At 44.0% G+C, this 19,898-nt stretch overlaps 1 protein-coding gene across 4 annotated transcripts; it reads left to right on the plus strand.

The window, feature by feature from the left end:
• The first annotated feature begins 8 nt into the window (after positions 1-8).
• Positions 9-18,177, plus strand: Lias (lipoic acid synthetase). Of its 4 annotated transcripts, XM_057771810.1 has the most exons (11): positions 9-142; positions 860-1,032; positions 2,975-3,068; positions 4,190-4,270; positions 5,458-5,614; positions 5,685-5,742; positions 7,790-7,918; positions 11,128-11,273; positions 12,455-12,525; positions 13,578-13,689; positions 17,734-18,177. In XM_057771810.1, the coding sequence occupies exons 1-11, from the start codon at positions 98-100 to the stop codon at positions 17,790-17,792; spliced, it is 1,125 nt and encodes a 374-aa protein (XP_057627793.1). In that variant the 5' UTR covers positions 9-97; the 3' UTR covers positions 17,793-18,177. The 4 variants fall into 4 exon arrangements, with proteins under 4 accessions (XP_057627793.1, XP_057627794.1, XP_057627795.1 ...); XM_057771811.1 differs by lacking the exon at positions 13,578-13,689; XM_057771812.1 differs by lacking the exon at positions 860-1,032.
• Positions 18,178-19,898: the final 1,721 nt, after the last annotated feature.

A 19,898-nucleotide genomic window follows, 5' to 3' on the forward strand; every position in this document is an offset into this window, starting at 1 on the left:
GGACGTGTCATAAGCAAAGCGACGGGTGTTTAGCGGCGTCCTGTTCCGCCAGTGCTGGTCCCTCGAGCTCTTGACCCTCCTAAGACCTGAGAGGGGGATGTCTCTACGCTGCGGGGATGCGGCTCGCAGCCTGGGGTCCTGGGTGAGCGGCAGGAACGCTGTTGCTTAGCCCAAGTCCAAAACTAGGGAAATCTTTCCAGATATCCTTTTCTAAATGCCCTGGCTCGTCAGGAATGAAACTGTCACAACCGTGGCATATCCTGATGATTGCAGTTTAAACTAGTCGACAGCATGCTTTTAGTGCCTGTCTTAAGAATAAAAGACTTGCCGGGTGGTGGTGGCGCACGCCTTTAATCCCAGCACTCGGGAGGCAGTCGCAGGTGGATCTCTGTGAGTTCGAGGCCAGCCTGGTCTACAGAGCGAGTTCTAGCACAGCCTGGAGTATACAAAGAAACCCTGTCTCAAAAAAGACATGAAAATGTGACATGTTAAGTCAGTTCCTAAAGTTTTCTAATCTGCATTTAGTGTTTTAACTCTTAGTCTCATACCCCACCCCTACCCCCTTTCTATCGGGGCAGGGAATGCACAGATCTCTATAGCTGGCCTGAAACTAAATTTGTAGACCAGATAATCCTCCCTTGCCTCCTCTGAGTGATGAATTACAGGTTTGAGCCACCATAGTTAGAGGTTCTTTTGCCTTGAGTCTTTTTAAGACTCTACCCAAACACTAAATAGTTTCAGCTCTTAAACCGTTTTACATAACTTCTGAATCAGTCCTTTGGCTTTGGTATTATAATGGGTTAAAACTAAATTATTCCAGAGTGTGCTGAATGAATGTTATAAGAAACCTGTTCTGTAGGTATTTGGAAGATATTTATACAACCCGACTAGAGCATTAAGTTCTTTGCCCGATAAAAAAAAGGAATTTTTACAAATTGGACCAGATCTTCAAGATTTTGTGTCTGGTGATCTTGCGGACAAGAGCACCTGGGATGAATATAAAGGAAATTTAAAGCGCCAGAAAGGAGAAAGGTAACTGAATATTAGATATTATTTTAGTATCCCACCCTTTGATTTTGTGGAGTGTTTTTAATCAAGCTCTGTCGACTTTAAATTTCAGACATGTTAAATTTACCAAAGTTACTAGAAGTTGTAACAAACCTAAGTAGGAAAGGTGAGCAAAGCTGTTAGCATCGTTTTGGTTTTTCTGTGCCCTCTGGCCATTTTTCTTCATCCTTCTTAAAACAACCTGATCATTTTACAGTGTGATCTCCCATTTTATACCCCAGCATCTAATTGGAAAAGTCTAGACTTTCCTCTAGGTAATTATTGATTTGTTTTATTTGATTTATCAAGACAGGGATCCTCTGTATAGACCTGAATGTTCTGGAACTCTCTCTGTAAACCAGGCTGGCCTTGAACTCACAGAGAACCGCCTGCTTTTACCTCCCAAGTGCTGGGATTAAAGGCCTATGCCATCACTTGTTCTTTTTCTGGCTCTAACTTGTTCTTTTTCTGAGAAAGTTTGCATATAGCCTACAGTTACTTTATCTTCGTTATTTTTTAATGATGAAAGGTTGCCTGGCATGCAGAAGCCTCAATTCCTAGTACCACAATAAACAGAAATCGTAACAGAAGTATGGTGAGGATTGGATCCACAGGGTCATTTTCATAGATACTTCCAGTTTCTAGATCACAAGTGAATAAAGTGAAGGGAAAACAAGGGTATATATAGCCTCCATTCCAAATTCTAGATCTACCTTTTGTTGTTGTTATTGTCAGTTTGTCGTTTTCTGGTTTACTGTGTAGCTAAATTTGACCTTGAACTCCTGGTCCTCCTACCTCAGTGGTTTAAATTCTAGCATCACAGACATGAACCACCACAGCTAACAAGTTGTTTCTCTTTATTAATGACTAGAATCTAGAATGCAGGGTAGATAGTGTGCAGTTGGGCTCTTTCCTTATTTGGAGTTACTGCAGCAGTTTGTACTATGTTGTGGAATATTATTGTAACGAGGTGAAGATGTGTTACGTTTGTTTATGCTGTGGAATATTTCTTGAACTGTGTGAAGCTGTGTTATATTTGTTTCCGCTGCCTTTGTTAACAATGTAAAGATGTGCCGGGCGGTGGTGGCGCACGCCTTTAATCCCAGCACTCTGGAGGCAGAGGCAGGCGGATCTCTGGGAGTTCGAGGCCAGCCTGGTCTACAAGAGCTAGTTCCAGGCCAGTTTCCAAAGCTACAGAGAAACCCTGTCTCGAAAAACCAAAAAAAAAAAAAAAAAAAAAAAAAAAAAAAAACAATGTAAAGATGTGTTGTATTCAGCTTATCTTGCCTGCCTTAGGCACCTGACTGGCCTAATAAAAAGCTGAACAGCCAATAGCTAAGCTGAAGAGTTATAGGCGGGACTGGTGAGCAGAGGGAGTAAGTAGGAGGACTCCAGGCTCAAGAGAGAAGGAGGAGGAAAAAATGAGGAAGAAAGAGAGGGACATGCCCGGGACTAGATGCCAGGCAGCTGCCAGCCAGACGCGTGAAGCAGTGAAGTTAAGATATACAGAGGGAAAAAAAGGTAAAAAGCCCACAGGCAAAACAGATTAAGAGAAACAGATTAAAGTAAGAGCTAAGGCCGGGTATTCATAACTAAGTCTCTACGTCGTGATTTGGGAGCTGGTTGGTGGTCTAGAAGAGAAAGCCTGGTAAGTAGTGTTCACAGGGAAGGACACACTCAAGGACATATCCGTCCTTTAATTAGAATAGTATAGCAATGCACCTTTGCATAAGGTAGCTGTAAGCATAGCACCCCCTAGACTCCATTATCAGTGTTTCCTAAAGCAGCTTGAGCAGACCTGAGATTGAGTCTTTGGTCTTCTTCCTGTGATGGAACTGAGTCCAAGAATATGGAAAAAGCTGCTAGAGGTAAGCTACGTGTCTTCCAGAGGTTGGTAATGGGCAGTTGTTCATTTGGCTTTCCCTAGGTTAAGACTACCTCCGTGGTTAAAGACAGAGATACCCATGGGTAAAAATTACAATAAGCTGAAAACGACGCTGCGGAATTTAAATCTCCACACAGTGAGTAGCCAGTGTGTTTCCTCTCCATTTTACCCCAAGTCTATGCTCTCTCTCCATATTTATAACAAAAAGTTTTTGAGATACAGTCTAACTAATTAGCATAGGCTGGAGCTCCCTGATTGGTCTCAAACTTATGATTCTCCTGCCTTAGCCTCCTAAGTGCTTGGGTTATAAGATGTGTGGTGCCAGACCAGACCAAGAAGAAGTGGTTGATGAGTATGTAACTCTTAGCAGGGAAAGTGAAGTGTGAGCTACAGTAGGTAGTGACGGTGTACATGAAGCCAGGCAATGATGACGCTCACCTTTATCCCAGCACTTGGCAGGCAGAGGCAGATGGATCTCTGTGAGTTTGAGGACAGCCTGGTCTACAGAGTGAGTTCCAGGACAGCCTGGGTTACACAGAGAAACACTGTCTTGAAAAACCAAAGTGAAGCCGGGCGGTGGTGGCACACACCTTTAATCCCAGCACTTGGGAGGCAGAGGCAGGCGGATCTCTGTGAGTTCGAGACCAGCCTGGTCTACAAGAGCTAGTTCCAGGACAGGCTCCAAAACCACAGAGAAACCCTGTCTCGAAAAAACCAAAAAAAAAGAAAAAGAAAAAGAAAGAAAAAACCAAAGTGAAAAACAAAAAACATATATAGACATGTAGGGACTGAGAGTATAACCCAGTGCTTGCTTACTGTGTTTGAAAGCACTTTAGTCCCTAGCTCCCCTTTACATATTCCTACAAAAGAAACAACAGATGATTATATTTCTTCTGAAATACATTGGAAACAATGGGTAGTTTGAAATACATAATACTGGACTGGAGGGATGGCTCGGTGGTTAAGAGCAAGGCTACTCTCTCTTCTAAAGGCCTCAGGTTCAGTTCCTAGCACCCACATGGCCGCTCACAACCATATCTACCTCCAGTTTCAGGGGATCTGACACTCTCTTCTGGATACTGCTTGACACTGGGCATGCATGTGGTACACAGAGATAGATGCAGGCAAAACACCCATACATACAAAATTATAATAAAAATAATCTTAAAACAAAACGAAACAAACCTGGGACCGTCTCATGTTCCATTGTTGGTAGGTAGGTCTCTTCAACCTGCTGCACTGTTTCCCTTTTCACAGGTCTGCGAGGAAGCCCGGTGTCCCAACATTGGAGAGTGTTGGGGAGGTGGAGAATATGCTACAGCCACAGCCACCATCATGGTAATGAGGCCCGCTCAGTCTCTACAGCTTTGGTTCAGGCGTGGGGCAGGGATATTTTATGTCCCTCTCCTAAGGATGTGCACTGTGAACATCCAGTGAAATCTTTATTGCATATGAATTCGTGAAACTTACAAAGAAAAAGAGGTGACAGAATCTTGTCGCCTGTTGTGGTTTGACTCTTCTCTGAATTAGTTTATTACTGGTTCTTCCATGTATCTGGTAGTTAACTGTTTGGTACCTTAGGGGAAGTGTTGGATCAATGTTTGGAGATATTCTTCAAAATTATTTAACTTTTGTGCACTTTTTCCTATCATGTATTTAACAAGAATGAGCTGTATTTCCAGTTCCACTCTCCTCAGATCTGCACAATGTTCCCACTGAGTATATCAGCACCAGGGGCTCAGTGGGCGGAGTCACCTGCTGTCAAGCCTGGTGACCTGAGTTCAGTCCACAGGACTCACACAGTGGATGGAAGACGCCAACTGCTACAGTTGCCCTCTGACGTCCTTGTGTTTCCACACACACAGATGCCCATACACACAAAATGAATTAAAAATGTCATTTAAAAAGAATATACTTTAAAGTCATACTTGTTGATCATTAAGTAGTGAATAGTCTTTATAAACCATGAGTAAGCTGTAAAAAAAAAAACAATACATCAGGTGGTGGCGCACGCCTTTAGTCCCAGCACTCGGGAGGCAGGGGCAGGAGGACCTCTGTGAATTTGAGGCCAGCCTGGTCTAATGAGTGAGTTTCAGGATAGCTAAGGCTACACAGAGAAACCCTGACTCAAAAAAATAAAAAAATAAATAAAAAAAAAAAAGAGAGAGAGAGTCAAAGGACAACTTTGTGCGTCTGTTCTTCCCACTTTTGCATGGGGTCTGGGACTTGAACTCAGGTCACCATGCTGGCTTGACAAGTGAGTCATCCCACTGGCCCTTTAAATTGTAAAATTTAAAATTCATATGCTCCCCCCTGATCCCATAACCCTCCAGTTCCCTTAACACTTACTTGAGGGTATCATTTTCTTTTTCCACATAAATTTGTATTCCTTAACCATATGTTATTTAATTTTGAATATTTAAGATTCCTTATAGACAGAGTTATTTTGTTGATGTTCTTTGCCATGTTTTTGGCTTTGTATTCCTGAGAGTCATCTGATTTAAATTGTAACATCTTTATTCTAGTTGATGGGAGACACATGTACAAGAGGTTGCAGATTTTGTTCTGTTAAGACTGCAAGAAATCCCCCTCCATTGGATGCCAATGAGCCCTACAATACGGCCAAAGCAATTGCAGAGTGGGGTCTGGATTATGTTGTGCTGACATCGGTGGATCGAGATGGTTAGTAGTGTGTCGTGGTGACTCTCGCTGGGTGTGGCATAGCTTGAACAATAACTGCTTTTCTTTCTAGATGTGCCCGATGGGGGAGCTGAGCACATTGCCAAGACTGTGTCATGCCTGAAGGAGAGGTACTTGTTCACGTTCGTTATGTGTTTAAGGACCTTTAGACACACACATTCATTTTGAAGGCTTTGTCTTTCTTTTTCTTTCTTTCTTTTTTTCTGTTTCTTTTTTTTTTTATTTAGTTATTTATTATGTATACAGCATTCCTTCCATGTATGCCTGCAGGCCCGAAGAGGGCACCAGACACCATTACAGATGGTTGTGAGCCACCATATGGTTGCTGGGAGTTGAACTCAGGACCTTTGGAAGAGCAGGCAATGCTCTTAACCTCTGAGCCATCTCTCCAGCCCCCCTTTTTTTCTGTTTCTTTTGAGACAGAGTCTATGTAGCCCTGGCTGCCCTGAAACTCACTAGGTAGACAGAGGTGGCCTTGAACCCACAGAGGACCACCCTCCTCTGCCTCCCAAATGCTGGGATTAGGGGTGTGCACCACAACCAGCCCAGCACTGAGTTTTTTAATATGTTATCATTTGAGGGTGGGTAGTGCTTAAGGATCAGCTTTGTGGTAGAATACCCGCCTAGTGGGCTGGAGAGATGGCTCAGCAGTTAAAAGCACTGGCTACTCTTCCAGAGGACCCGGGTTCAATTCCCAGCACCCAAATGACAGCTCACAACTATCTGTAACTCTGCCTCCAGGGGATCTGACACCTTCATACCAAAGCACATAAAGTTAAATAAATTATAAAAGAAATTAAAAAAAGAATATTTGCCTAGCATGCCTGAGGCCCTAGGCTGATCCTTCCCTTCATACACACATAAAATTGAGCAGTTAATAACATTTATTGCTGGGCGGTGTTGGCGCACGCCTTTAATCCCAACACTCGGGAGGCAGAGGCAGGCGGATCTCTGTGAGTTTGAGACTAGCCAGGTCTACAAGAGCTAGTTCCAGGACAGGCTCCAAAACCTCAGAGAAACCCTGTCTCAAAAAACAAAACAAAACAAAAAAAAACAAACAAAAAAACAAAACAACAACAACAAAAAAACAACATTTATTGCTCTTGCAGAAGACCCAAGTTCAGTGTCCAGCTCAAATGTTGGCTAACAACCATCATGACACCATAGGGGATCCAGCACCCACTTCTGGCCTCTCTGGGCACTGGGCATATACTTAGTGTACATACATACATACAGGCAAAACACACATAAAGTGAAAATAAATAGATCTTTAAAAAAATAAAAAAGCTAAAGTAAGATGAAGTAAACACCAGTCTTGTAAAATACATCTTGACAGAGTTTTCATTCATACCCATCAGTCCTGCTAATTTTACTTGTAATCATGTTTTAAAAAATTTTTTAATCCCATGCATTCCAAAAAGATTAAAAAGGAGCAAAATTCACCAGATTAGCAGCACATACTTTTATTCCCAGTGTTTAAGTGCAGAGACGGGGATCTCTGAATTTGAGGCCAGCCTGGTGTACATAATTGTAAACAGAGACTGCTTGTTTGTTTCCCGGCCGCCCAGACCAGAATAATCACACAGAAACTATATTAATTACAACACTGCTTGGCCAATAGCTTAGGTGTATTCCTACCTAACTCATATATATATATATATATATATATTTTTTTTGTTTGTTTGTTTGTTTTTGTTTTTGTTTTTCGAGACAGGGTTTCTCTGTGGTTTTGGAGCCTGTCCTGGAACTAGCTCTTGTAGACCAGGCTGGTCTCAAACTCACAGAGATCCGCCTGCCTCTGCCTCCCAAGTGCTGGGATTAAAGGCATGCGCCACCACCGCCCGGCTAATAATAAGAATACTTATGCCTTATTTTGGTTCCTTTAAATTATTTTACTTTTTAATCACCTACTCCCATTAGATTTAAGTGGGAGTCTACTGATGGCTGTTGAGGTAGATGTTCTGGTCGTTATGGAATACAGTTTACCTATTCTGAGGGTTTCCTACGGTTGCTCACATAGGACTGTGGTGTGCCCAGGCCCTCCTTAGCAGGGCTCAGGGGCTGCTGCGGTCACCCTGGGCCATTGGGGATAGCTGTATAGGCAGCAGTCCTGTAGGTTCTTTTCTTCCGTTCAGGGCTTATCTTTTTTCCTTCTAGGAATCCAAAAATCCTTGTGGAATGTCTCACCCCTGACTTCCGAGGAGATCTGAGAGCAGTAGAAAAGGTCGCTCTGTCGGGCTTAGATGTGTACGCGCACAATGTAGAAACTGTTCCGGAATTACAGAGGTGACTGCATGTTCATGGGCCACAGCATGCTATGGGTCTCACTTTGCAGGGGGACTTTGCAGTGGACTTATACAGAGGCAGCTCCTTCGTTTCCCTTCCCTCTTTCCTCTCCTTTCTCTCTTGATCTTCATTTTGTCCTTCCTCAATAAGTTAATGAAAAAAAATCAGAAAAGATAACCACCAAAAGTGAGTGACCAAGGTATGCTCTTACAGAGAACTAGAGTTCAGTTCCTGGCACTCACGTGGGTCACCTGTCACTCCAGCCCCATGGTGCTCCCATGCCCTTGGCTCTCCCAACAGCTGCACTCGTGCACACACCCACACACAAGCACACACATGTGCATATAATTAAAAAGAAAAGTCTTTTTAAAAAATGTGCAAACACCACCCATGATGTTTCTAGCCAGTAATGACAGCTACTGTCACTTGCATGTTGTGTTACACCTATAAATATCTATGCAAATGTCTAGGAACTGATGATGTTGTTGACGGTTTTCAGTTTTGTTTGTTGTTGTTTTGAGACAGGGTTTCTCTGTGTAGCCTTGGCTGTTCCGGAACTCACTCTGTAGACCAGGCTGGCCTCAAACTCACAGAGACCCACCTGTCTCTGCCTCCCAAGTGCTAGGATTAAAGGTGTGCACCGCCACCACCCGACCTACGATGTTTTTGTTTTGTTTTGTTTTGTTTTGTTTTTCGAGACAGGGTTTCTCTGTGGCTTTGGAGCCTGTCCTGGAACTAGCTCTGTAGACCAGGCTGGTCTCGAACTCACAGAGATCCGCCTGCCTCTGCCTCCCGAGTGCTGGGATCAAAGGCGTGCGCCACCATCGCCCGGCTGACCTACGATGTTTTAATGACAGGTAATGACAGCTTTACTGTTTTCTAGCGGCATTATCGTTGCAGATGCACTGAATTCTTTTCTTTCCCAGAATACTTCTCAAATGAAAAGTGATGTATCAGAAAAACCACTGTTTTAAACCTCTTAATAAATAGACAGACTCTGAAACAGAAAAAAAAAAAAAGTAGACAGACTCGCTAGGCGGAAGTGGCTCTTTAAAAAAACAAAATGAAACAAACAAACAAACAAAAAAAATCCAAAACCAAGAATAATAGTGCATACTTTTAATCCCAGCACACAGGAGACAGAAGCAGGTGGGTCTCTAAGTTTTAGGCTAGCCTATTCCACATTTCACATTCTAGGCCAGCCAAGGCTACATAGTCAGACCTTGTCTCAAATAGAAACCCAAACAACACCCACACGTACACGCACACACCGGAAAGGAGACACTATGCTTTATTCTCCCTACGAATTGTAGCGGTCAGGAATTATGGAGGACTCTATTCCACATAATGAGCATATTCAGTTTTGAAAAAAAGTTTTTAGCTACAGACAAGATTAATATTTTCATTAGACTTTCTCAAGTATTTGACTGTGATTTTATTAGTCACTCGCCATTATTCTGTGTCACAGACCTACAAGAAGTCGCAGTGAATGGCACCCAGCACATGGCTCCTGGACTGTAGTCATTGCAGGGCCTAGCTTCAATCCAGTGGAGAAATGCTTGCTCTGTAAAACATAACCTGGATGGCTGGAGAGATGGCTCAGAGGTTAAGAGCACTGGCTGCCCTTCCAGAGGTCGTGCATTCAATCCCCAACAACCACATGGTGGCTCACAACCATCTGTAATGAGATCTGGTGCCCTCTTCTGAACATTGTATACATAATAAATACATAAATATTTTAAAAAGTAACTTTGGGCTAGCTAGGTGGCTCAGTGGGCGAAGGTCTTGTTGCTGAGCCTGATGACCTGAGTTCACTCCCTGGCACCCACGTGGTGGAAGGAGAGAGCTAACTCTAGCAAGCTGCTCTCTGACATGTCCCGCCCCCGAGAAAATAAACAATATAGACAAATGTTTGAAGTCCACCTTGCTAAGTGTAGTGGCACACAGCTGTCATCCTAGCCAGCACACAGGCTGAGGCAAAAAGGTTGCAAGTTCAAGACCAACATAGTTAGCGTGACTGCCCCACAGTGTTAGCTTTCTATACTGTCAGTTTTATGGAGGTTTTTTTAATTGCTCTTTTTAAACTTACATTTTTGTGTGTGTGTGTTTGTGTGTGTGTGTGTGTGCAAGTCACAAGATAACGTACTGCTCTTGTTGTTTGTTTGTTTGTTGTTTTCCTTATATATGGGTGCATTGGTGTGCACTGTGTGCATGCAGTGCCCTGGAAGGCCAGAGGCCAGAAGAGGGTGTTTATCCCTTGGAACTAGAGTTACACACTTATTAACGTCCTGTGGGTACTGGCGCTTGAACCTGAATCCTCTGGAATAGCAGTCAGTTCTAACCGCTCAGCCATCTCTTCAACTCCCTGCCTCTTATTTAAATTAAAACAAAACAAAAATACAGAACATAGGCTGCATTAGAAGTCAGCTAAGTGCTGGTCTTTCATTATCCCTTTGCATTCCTTCTCATTTAAGCCACGGTGGTTTGGCCATTGTTGAAGGGTCACCACCCAGTCTGTGGTGATATCGTCAGCAGTGGGTGCCAGTCTCCCTGGTTTCACTTCAGAAACTTACCCTTTCCTGCAAAAATCCCAGAATGCTTTTCCTCCAAGCCTGCAGTGTTACTACATGCCAGCAGAGGGCAGTCCAACCTGCAGGAAAGAAAAGCACATAAAAGTTTCAACCCCAGAAATGTGCGTTCTGGTACATTTTGTGCTAAGAGTGGGGTTTGTCTGTCTTTTGTCCAGTTTCTTTTCTTGCTAAAAGTCATTCTAATTTTGAGCTTCAGGTTCTCAGTTTTCAGTGTATAAACCGAGTAGCTTCCAGTCTGGGCTTCTCTGTCCCAGGCTTGACAGGCCTGAAAAGTTGATATATCTAGGAAGCCAGTGAGGCCTCGTTTTCTTTCCCACGTTAATTACCTCTGTGCACATATGTTCCACTGGTACAGATGCTCACTAACTGTGGGTCACGTGTTCCAGAGCAGTGTTTCTCCTCCTTCCTGATGCTGGGACCCTTTAATATACTTCCTCATGTTGTAGTGACCCCAGCCATAAAATTATTTTCATTGCTACTTCATAACTATAATTCTGCCACTGTTATTAATCATAATGTGAGATCCAGTGGTCTTAGGCTACCCCTGTGAAAGGTTGAGAACACTGTTCTAGAATGTGCTTTCTGGTTGAACTTGCTTTGTCACTCCCCATTTTCCAGGAAAGTTCGTGATCCCCGGGCCAATTTTGACCAGTCTCTTCGTGTATTGAAACACGTTAAGAAAGTTCAGCCTGGTATTGTTTCCAAAACATCAATAATGCTGGGCCTAGGTGAAACGGATGAGCAAGTCCATGCAACGATGAAAGGTAAAGATGTTGAAAACCAGAAACCCTTTCCTTTTACGTCAGTGGTAGCCGGAACTCCATTTAAAGAGCCTGTTAAATGCATGCTTCCTCCATAGTCTTAAGCGCAGGTGACGGTGAAACAGCGTACCTGGCGTGCAGCTGTAGGCCTGTAGGAGCGTTCCGGCCTTCTTTATCATCATGGAACGGTGTGCGTGGTGCTTAACACAGGGATCTTTAGCCCTCCTTGTCTTCGCCTGTTCCAATGAGAACGAGATTGCACTATGTCATTGAGTAGCATTGAAAGCCAGTTAGGCACCAGGCTCTGGTGATGAGATTCTGAAGGCTGGGGCTTTAGCTTAGTAGTAGAGCGCTTGTCTACCAAGTACAACTGAAAAAGAAGGGCTCTGATATGTCACAGGCCAAGTCACACCCGGGAGCACAGCCTGCTCACCAGGGCAAAGCCCAGCAGCACGTTTGATTCTTTTTACCTTAGGATAGTTGTTCCTTCACCTTTTTTTTTTCAAAGGCAGAGTTGGAGTTTATTAAGAAAAGATTTTAGGTGTTAGGGCTGGAACAATGGCTCAGCCATTAAAGGCCAGGCTCACAACCAAATATATAAGAATTCGGTTCCTAGCACCTGTGGCTATCTTTTCAGTCACCAAAAACAGAAAAACAAAGAAAAAAAAGATTTTTTTACATAGATTTAAGCATGGGGATGATTAGAGACACACTCAAGAGAAGGAAAAGTACAGCTATGCATGGGCATGGCTTCCATTTGATAGCATAGCATTAAGTGTCTTTCTTTTTCTTTTCTTTTTTTTTTTTTTTTTTTTTTTTTTTTGGTGTATCTATGTAGCTCCAGCTGTCTTGTAACTTGCTTTGAGACCAGGTTGGCCTCAAACTCAGAGATGCACTTGCCTCTGCCTCCTGAGTGCTGAGACTCAAGGCGTGCTCCAGCACATCCAGCCTTGAGTTTTTCTTTCTGTCTCCCGGTTTCACACTATGGTGGTAACCGTTCCGTGTTTCCGATTCCCACCAGCATCCCTGGCTCATGTATTTCTGAATGATTGGGTTTCCTCCCACCTCGCATTGCCTGTGGTGACAGAGCACACAGGGTGGGAGCTGTCCTCACAGGAACTGTGCTTAGTCTGTAACTGCCTGAAGCAGCTGCTGCTGGAATCCTTGCTGTTCTTCCCTTTCAGCACTCCGCGCCGCCGATGTGGACTGTTTAACTCTAGGACAGTATATGCAGCCAACGAAGCGCCACCTTAAGGTACAAGTGTCTTGAGTTGCCAAATATTTTCTTAGTAATTTGAAGTAAATCTTCACTGTCCACAGGTAAAAATAAGAAGCTATTAGCTTTTTAGTATAATGTTCCATGTGTACGTGCAAGTTTGCATCTTCTTGCCCACATAAAGCAGTAACTTAACTGCTACCCAGGTTCAAGTCAAGTGAACATATAGAGAAAGTTAAAGGTTGGGAGATTTTGCATTTGATGATCCTGCAAAGGAAGGCAGGTTTCTGTTTCTGTAAGAGTGTATATTTACTGGAGAAAATTGTGTTGAGTACTGTCATGTCCTATAGCACGTTCAGGCTGTTGCCTAGTATGTGTGAGGTCCTAGGTCCAACCATTAGGACTGCCAAACAGACAGACAGACAAACCAAAATGAAACATGTGCCATGTACAGTGCTAAACATGAGATACAAGATAAATTAGTCTTGTCCTCAGGCATCTTATAAGGGGACTTAGAGTGACATTAGGGTGCTTGCAGACTGAGTTCAAGTCCCAGAACCCCTAGCCAGACGGTGGTGTGTGCTTATAATCCCTGCACAGGTGAGAGAGACACAGGTAGATTCCTGGGGCTCGATGGCCAGCCAGCCTGACCTACTTAAGAGTTCCAGGCCACTGAGGGTCCTGTAGCAAAAGAAGGTGGAAATGTCTGAGGAATGACTTCCAAAGTTGTTGATGGCCTATACACATGTGCGCAAGCACCCACAAAAATGTGCGTGCACACACACACACACACACACACACACACGGAATCTTATAGGAAGGACCAATTCTTGCTTCTACTATTAATACATGAAAGAAAAACATAAGTAATCTTTGTACTCTCATTTTTCCCCTTTAGAACAGCTAATGTAGTATAAGGTGACATTCTCTCCTCTCTGAGACCTCTGTGGTTATGCTCTGATAGAGGCCAGCAACATGTACATGGGGAAGGGGCTGGATAAATGCCGAGCCCTTCCGAGTACATAGACTTTATATAGATCAGAGTTACTTAGAGCTCTGGAATCTGTTCTGAAGAGATTCTTTACATCAAGGTTGAAGAGTATGTTACTCCTGAGAAGTTCAAGTACTGGGAAAAAGTAGGAAATGAGCTTGGATTTCATTACACTGCAAGTGGCCCTTTGGTGCGCTCCTCATATAAAGCAGGTAAGTGCGCCTCGGGTGCTGCTGCTTTTTAGAATTAATTTCCATTAATTTCCCACAGCTGTGTTCCACCCCAAACCACCAAAGTTCTAAAGCAAATTGCAATAGGTGGTTGTCGGCTGTCAGGGGAATAAAAGGAGATTGTCTTTTCCTGCAGCATCGGTCACAGCAAGAGGGTGCTCTCCGGGCTCACCTGTCTGTGCACTCTGTGGGGTCACAGAAAGAGGGTGCTCTCCGGGCTCACCTGTCTCTGCACTCTGTGGGGTCACAGAGGGTGCTCTCCGGGTTCACCTGTCTCTGCACTCTGTGGGGTCACAGAAAGAGGGTGCTCTCCGGGCTCACCTGTCTCTGCACTCTGTGGGGTCACAGAAAGAGGGTGCTCTCCGGGCTCACCTGTCTGTGCACTCTGTGGGGTCACAGAGGGTGCTCTCCGGGCTCACCTGTCTCTGCACTCTGTGGGGTCACAGAAAGAGGGTGCTCTCCGGGCTCACCTGTCTCTGCACTCTGTGGGGTCACAGAAAGAGGGTGCTCTCCGGGCTCACCTGTCTCTGCACTCTGTGGGGTCACAGAAAGAGGGTGCTCTCCGGGCTCACCTGTCTCTGCACTCTGTGGGGTCACAGAAAGAGGGTGCTCTCCGGGCTCACCTGTCTCTGTGCACCCTGTGGGGTCACAGAAAGAGGGTGCTCTCCGGGCTCACCTGTCTCTGTGCACCCTGTGGGGTCACAGAAAGAGGGTGCTCTCCGGGCTCACCTGTCTCTGTGCACTCTGTGGGGTCACAGAAAGAGGGTGCTCTCCGGGCTCACCTGTCTCTGTGCACTCTGTGGGGTCACAGAAAGAGGGTGCTCTCCGGGCTCACCTGTCTCTGTGCACTCTGTGGGGTCACAGAAAGAGGGTGCTCTCCGGGCTCACCTGTCTCTGTGCACTCTGTGGGGTCACAGAAAGAGGGTGCTCTCCGGGCTCACCTGTCTCTGTGCACTCTGTCTGCTGCTCTTGGTACTGCAGCCATTGACAGAGCCGAGAGTTGTACAGTCAGTTACTGCACGGGTGGCTTCAGTAGCGATCTTCCAGAAACAGCGCATGCAGAGCCTGGGGTACTGTTTTCTGGAAAATGTGTGTTCATTTGACAGTAGTGCCAACTGCATCTCATGCTGCCGATTCCAGCGCAGCGCAAGCATTGAAGACCCTATAGTGCTGCTTCTTGTATAGTTAAAAGAGAAGAAACTGTAAAATCACCTTTCCCCTAAGCAAAGTTTAGTGGTTTTACTAACTTAATGTTTCACTTTTGGTATTTAGCTCTTGCTTTGGTCAGTTGACTGAACTGATTATAAAAATAAAAGTGTTTTCCAAGGAATTAAAAAGTCATTTCGGGCTAGGAATGTAACTCAGTGGTAGAACTCTTGCCCAGTGTGCATGGGGCCCTAGGCTGAGTTCTCAGCAGTGCAGGAAGAAAGGAGGAAAAAGAAGTCATTTGAGCCAGACTTGGCGGTATACACCTGCAGTGCCTGCATTTAGGAGGCTGGTGAAGGAGATGGAGGAGGAAGATGTTGGGACTGGTAAACTAGGTGTTTTGGGATATGTACACAGTGTGTTAATACCATTAGTGGGCATTTAAGTGATGGCTTATATACTGGGGTCTAAATCATAGACATATTTAAGTTAGACAGAGTTCTGTGTAGAAAAATCAACATTTACATATCAGTGATACTCAGTATCTCTATAAAGGAATTTAAGTGAGCTGGGCATGGTGCACACTTGTAATTATAGCACTTGGGCTCCATGAGACTCCTGTTTAAAAAAGCCAAATAGGAAGAAAGAAAAGAAATTTAAGATATTTTTATGAATAGTTTATCCTACTTATAAAGGCCAAGAATTTGAATTCTAGGTTATTTATTTATTTATTTATTTATTTATTTTGGTTTTTTGAGACAGGGTTTCTCTGTGGTTTTGGAGCCTGTCCTGGAACTCCCTTTGTAGCCCAGGCTGGCCTCGAACTCCCAGAGATCCGCCTGCCTCTGCCTCCCGAGTGCTGGGATTAAAGGCGTGCGCCACCACCACCCGGCTCTAGGTTTTTTTTTAAGTAGTAAAAGAAAACATGAAGTTGGGGGTGTGTGGGAGGAGTTGGGGGAAGAGTGGAGAGGACTCAAAATGCATTATATTCATATATGAGATTCTCAAAGAATAATTAAAAAACCTAAGACTTTGGTTCAGCACTGACTGACAGACTGTGAAGGCTTACACACATATATAACTAGACGTGAGGATGAAGCAGGATGATTGACAAGTTGAAATACATACCCAGAAGTCAGTTTCTAGAAGGGGGCACCCTAGAATAACATTTATTTTATTTTTGCCTTTTTTATGTGCATGGCAGGTGGCTTTATTTATTTATTTATTTATTTAGTTTTGTTTTTTTTGAGACAGGGTTTCTCTGTGTAACAGCCCTCGCTGTCCTGGAACTTGCTCTGTAGACCAGGCTGGCCTCCAACTCACAGATCCACCTGCCTCTACCTCCCAAGTGCTGGGATTAAAGGTGTACACCACCACCACCCAGTTTCTTATTTTTATTTACTTTTTAATTTTTTAAAAATATTTTATTTATTTATTATGTATAAAATATTCTGTGTGTTTGCCTGCAGGCCAGAAGAGGGGATCAGATCTCATTTTTAGATGGTTGTGAGCCACCATGTGGTTGCTGGGAATTGAACTCAGGACCTTTGGAAGAGCAGGCAGTGCTCTTAACCACTGAGCCATCTCTCCAGCCCCCTACTTTTTAATTTTTGAGACAGGGTCTCATTATACAGTCCTTGCTGGCTTGGAACTCAGGCCTGCCTGTGCCTCCAAGTGCTGAGATTGAAGGTGTGAACAGCCATGGTCAGCATTAAGTAGTACTTAAAGGGAAATCTAATATTTGTAAGGAAGTGAGTTATGACTCTTTAGTATTTGTAAAGTCACTACTAAAAGATTGAGTTCTAGGGCTGGAGAGATGGCTCAGAGGTTAAGAGCATTGCCTGCTCTTCCAAAGGTCCTGAGTTCAATTCCCAGCAACCACATGGTGGTTCACAACCATCTGTAATGGGGTCTGGTGCCCTCTTCTGACCTGAAGACATAAACACAGACAGAATATTGTATACATAATAAATAAATAAATATTAAAATTAAAAAAAGAGTAGGGGAATGTGTATTTAAAAAAAAAAAAAGATTGAATTCTGGTGTATTGAGCATTGAACGCAGATTTCACGCCAGATTTCAGTCTGGTGATGTTAGTTCTGTGTCTACCAGATATAGGTGAAGGACTGAGCAGTGTAGACAAGAGGCTCAGGATCCTTGGTGATTGGGTTTGGATGTGGTGGTGGTGCTCTAATTGTGCCTGTATGGTAGCAGAAGGGAGCTGATCAACTCCTCATAAAGTCAAGCACCGAGCTCCTCTGACGCATGCTGAACTAAATGGAGCCTCATGGACTGAGAGGGATGTGTAGCTCAGGCTCGGCTCAGATGGGGACAGGCGCCCATTACGTTCAACCAGATCCCACCCGAGTGCTCAGCTGCATGAGGTCGGCTTTTTAAACATCAGGTTCAGGCTAATGATGGACAGGCAGCTCTCTGAAATGCCCTGTGCCAACGGCAGCACTTTGTAGAACAAGGAGTAGTTAGTTAGCACTCACGGCGGGGTGAGCGTACAGAAGCAGACACACAGGCTCAGGGGTCGTCATGCATAACACTTGGGTATTGCAAGGAACAACAGTTGAGAGCAATTCTTTTTGGTCCCTGAGTAGCCCTGTGCTGTTATGGAGAGAGAAAAGGGAAGGGGAGGTGTGGTAAAGTATTATAATCTCAAAAAATATAATAAAAAATCAAATCAAAACAGTAGGGGAAAATTCAAAAGATATGGAGTATTTAGGCGATAAAAATAGTGCCTTTGAGATTTGAGAGGAGGGTACAGCCTGTAGATACAATCCTTTGTATGTGGAGAGGCAGGTGTTTCTGAAGTAGCAGCTTGTTGCTGCTTGCTTCAAGATGACATTAATGTATTCTGTTTTTCCCAAATAGGTGAATTTTTCCTGAAAAATCTAGTGGCTAAAAGAAAAACGAAAGCTTCTAAAGTTTAGCCAAGACCTTCAGAATTACAGGCATTTGAAGATTTTACTTCCAGTTGGTGCCAGCCTTTCAGGATTCCTGTGCATCCAACCAACGCTGTTGTGTCTGCAGTGTCTGGTGTCTGGTCCAGGAACAGTAGCAGATAGCTGTAATTCCTCTCAGGCCATCCCCAGCTACCTGAGTAAGACCCGATCTCAAAATAAAAAAAAAAAAAAGAAGAAGAAAAGAAGAGAAAAGAAAAAAATCTGTAAGCTATACATTTAATGATAATTCATTTAACTTCTTGCCCCTTTCCTTGTCCTTGTCATTGTGATGAATCATAGAACATCTTGAACAGTTTGCTGTTACATTAACAACATTCAGAAGATCTCATAAATCACAGTAATATATCTGTAATTATGACATTTCTGGGTTTCTTTCTTTGTTTTGTTTTTCAAGATAGGGTTTCTCAGTCTCTGTGGAGCCTATCCTGGAACTCGCTCTGTAGACCAGGCTGGCCTCGAACTCATAGAGATCCACCCGCCCCTGCCTCCCAAGTGCTGAGATTGGGATTAAATACATGCGTCACCACTGCCTGGTTCAACATTTCTTTTTTTAAAATGACTTATTTTTACTTATTTGTGTGTGTGTGTGTGTGTGTGTGTGAAGTACACGTCTGTGGAGGGTGTCTTCTGGACTAAGTGTGTGTGTGTGTGTGTGTGTGTGTGTGTGTGTGTGTGTGTAGTAAACATGTCTGTGGAAGTGTCTTCTGGACTGTGTGTGCAGTACACATGTCTGTGGAGGCATCTTCTGGACTGTGTGTGCAGTAAACATGTCTGTGGAAGTGTCTTCTGGACTGTGTGTGTGTGTGTGCAGTACACATGTCTGTGGAGGCGTCTTCTGGACTGTGTGTGCAGTACACATGCCTGTGGAGGCATCTTCTGGACTGTGTGTGCAGTACACATGTCTGTGGAGGCATCTTCTGGACTGTGTGTGCAGTACACATGCCTGTGGAGAGTGTCTTCTGAACTAGAATTAGAGGAACATGTGAACTCAGTGGCACATATAATAACACGTCTCTTTAAAAGACCTGCGTAGGCAGGACCACGTCAGCCAGCATCACAGTGTGGAGCTGGGAATGGCTCACGAGCCCCACTAGTGCCGGCAGCTGAGGAGCTACTGACAGTTGATAGCTGCGGGGAGGGGGTGTCAGTTTTCTTCAGGGGTGTGGTCTCCATAGGTTCACCATTGCTCTAGAACAGTGATTCTCAATCTTCCTAATGATGCAACCCTTTAATACAGTTCCCAACCATAAATTTATTTCATTGTGTCAGGTGGTGCTGGTGCATGCCTTTATTCCCAGCACTCAAGGGGCAGAGGCAGATGGATCCCTGTGAGGCCGGCCTGGTCTACAGAGTGAGTTCCAGGACAGGCTTCAAAGCTATACAGAAACCCTGTTCCCAAAAAACTGGCAAAAAGAAAAAAGAAAAACTAAAACAACTAATTTATTTCATTGCTACTTCATAACTAATTCTGCTACTTTTTTAAATAGATTTATTTATTTATTTTATATATGAATCTCCATTGGCATGCCTGACTTTATGCCAGAAGGGGGCAGCAGATCCCACTACAGATGGTTGTGAGCCACCATGTGGTTGCTGGGAATTGAACTCAGGACCTTTGAAAGAATAAGTAATGCTCTTAACTGATGAGCCATCTCTCCAGCCCCCTAATTCTGCTACTTTTATGAATTATAATGTAAATATCTGATATGCAGGATATCTGATATGTGACTCCCGAGGGGAGCTTGACCCACAGGTTGAGAATCTCTGCTCTAGTGAATGTCTCAACACCTATGAGGATATGGGAAGCCAAATTGGACTCAGTGATTTGTGTGTGTGGTTTTTTGAAACAGGGTTCCTCTGTGTAGCTTTGACTGTCCTGGAACTCACTTTGTAAATCAGGTTACCCTTGAACTCACAGAGAGCCACCTGCTTCTGCCTCCAAGTGCTGAGATTAAAGGTGAGCGCCACCATGCTAGACCTGGACTTGGTGAATATTAAAGAAATACGTATGAGATTGGGAGGGATGGGTCCATCGCTCTACTTGTGTCCATGCCCGTGTCCTCATTTCCTACC

This window comes from Chionomys nivalis, chromosome 6 (assembly GCF_950005125.1).
Source record: "Chionomys nivalis chromosome 6, mChiNiv1.1, whole genome shotgun sequence".
Classification (NCBI taxonomy): domain Eukaryota; kingdom Metazoa; phylum Chordata; class Mammalia; order Rodentia; family Cricetidae; genus Chionomys; species Chionomys nivalis.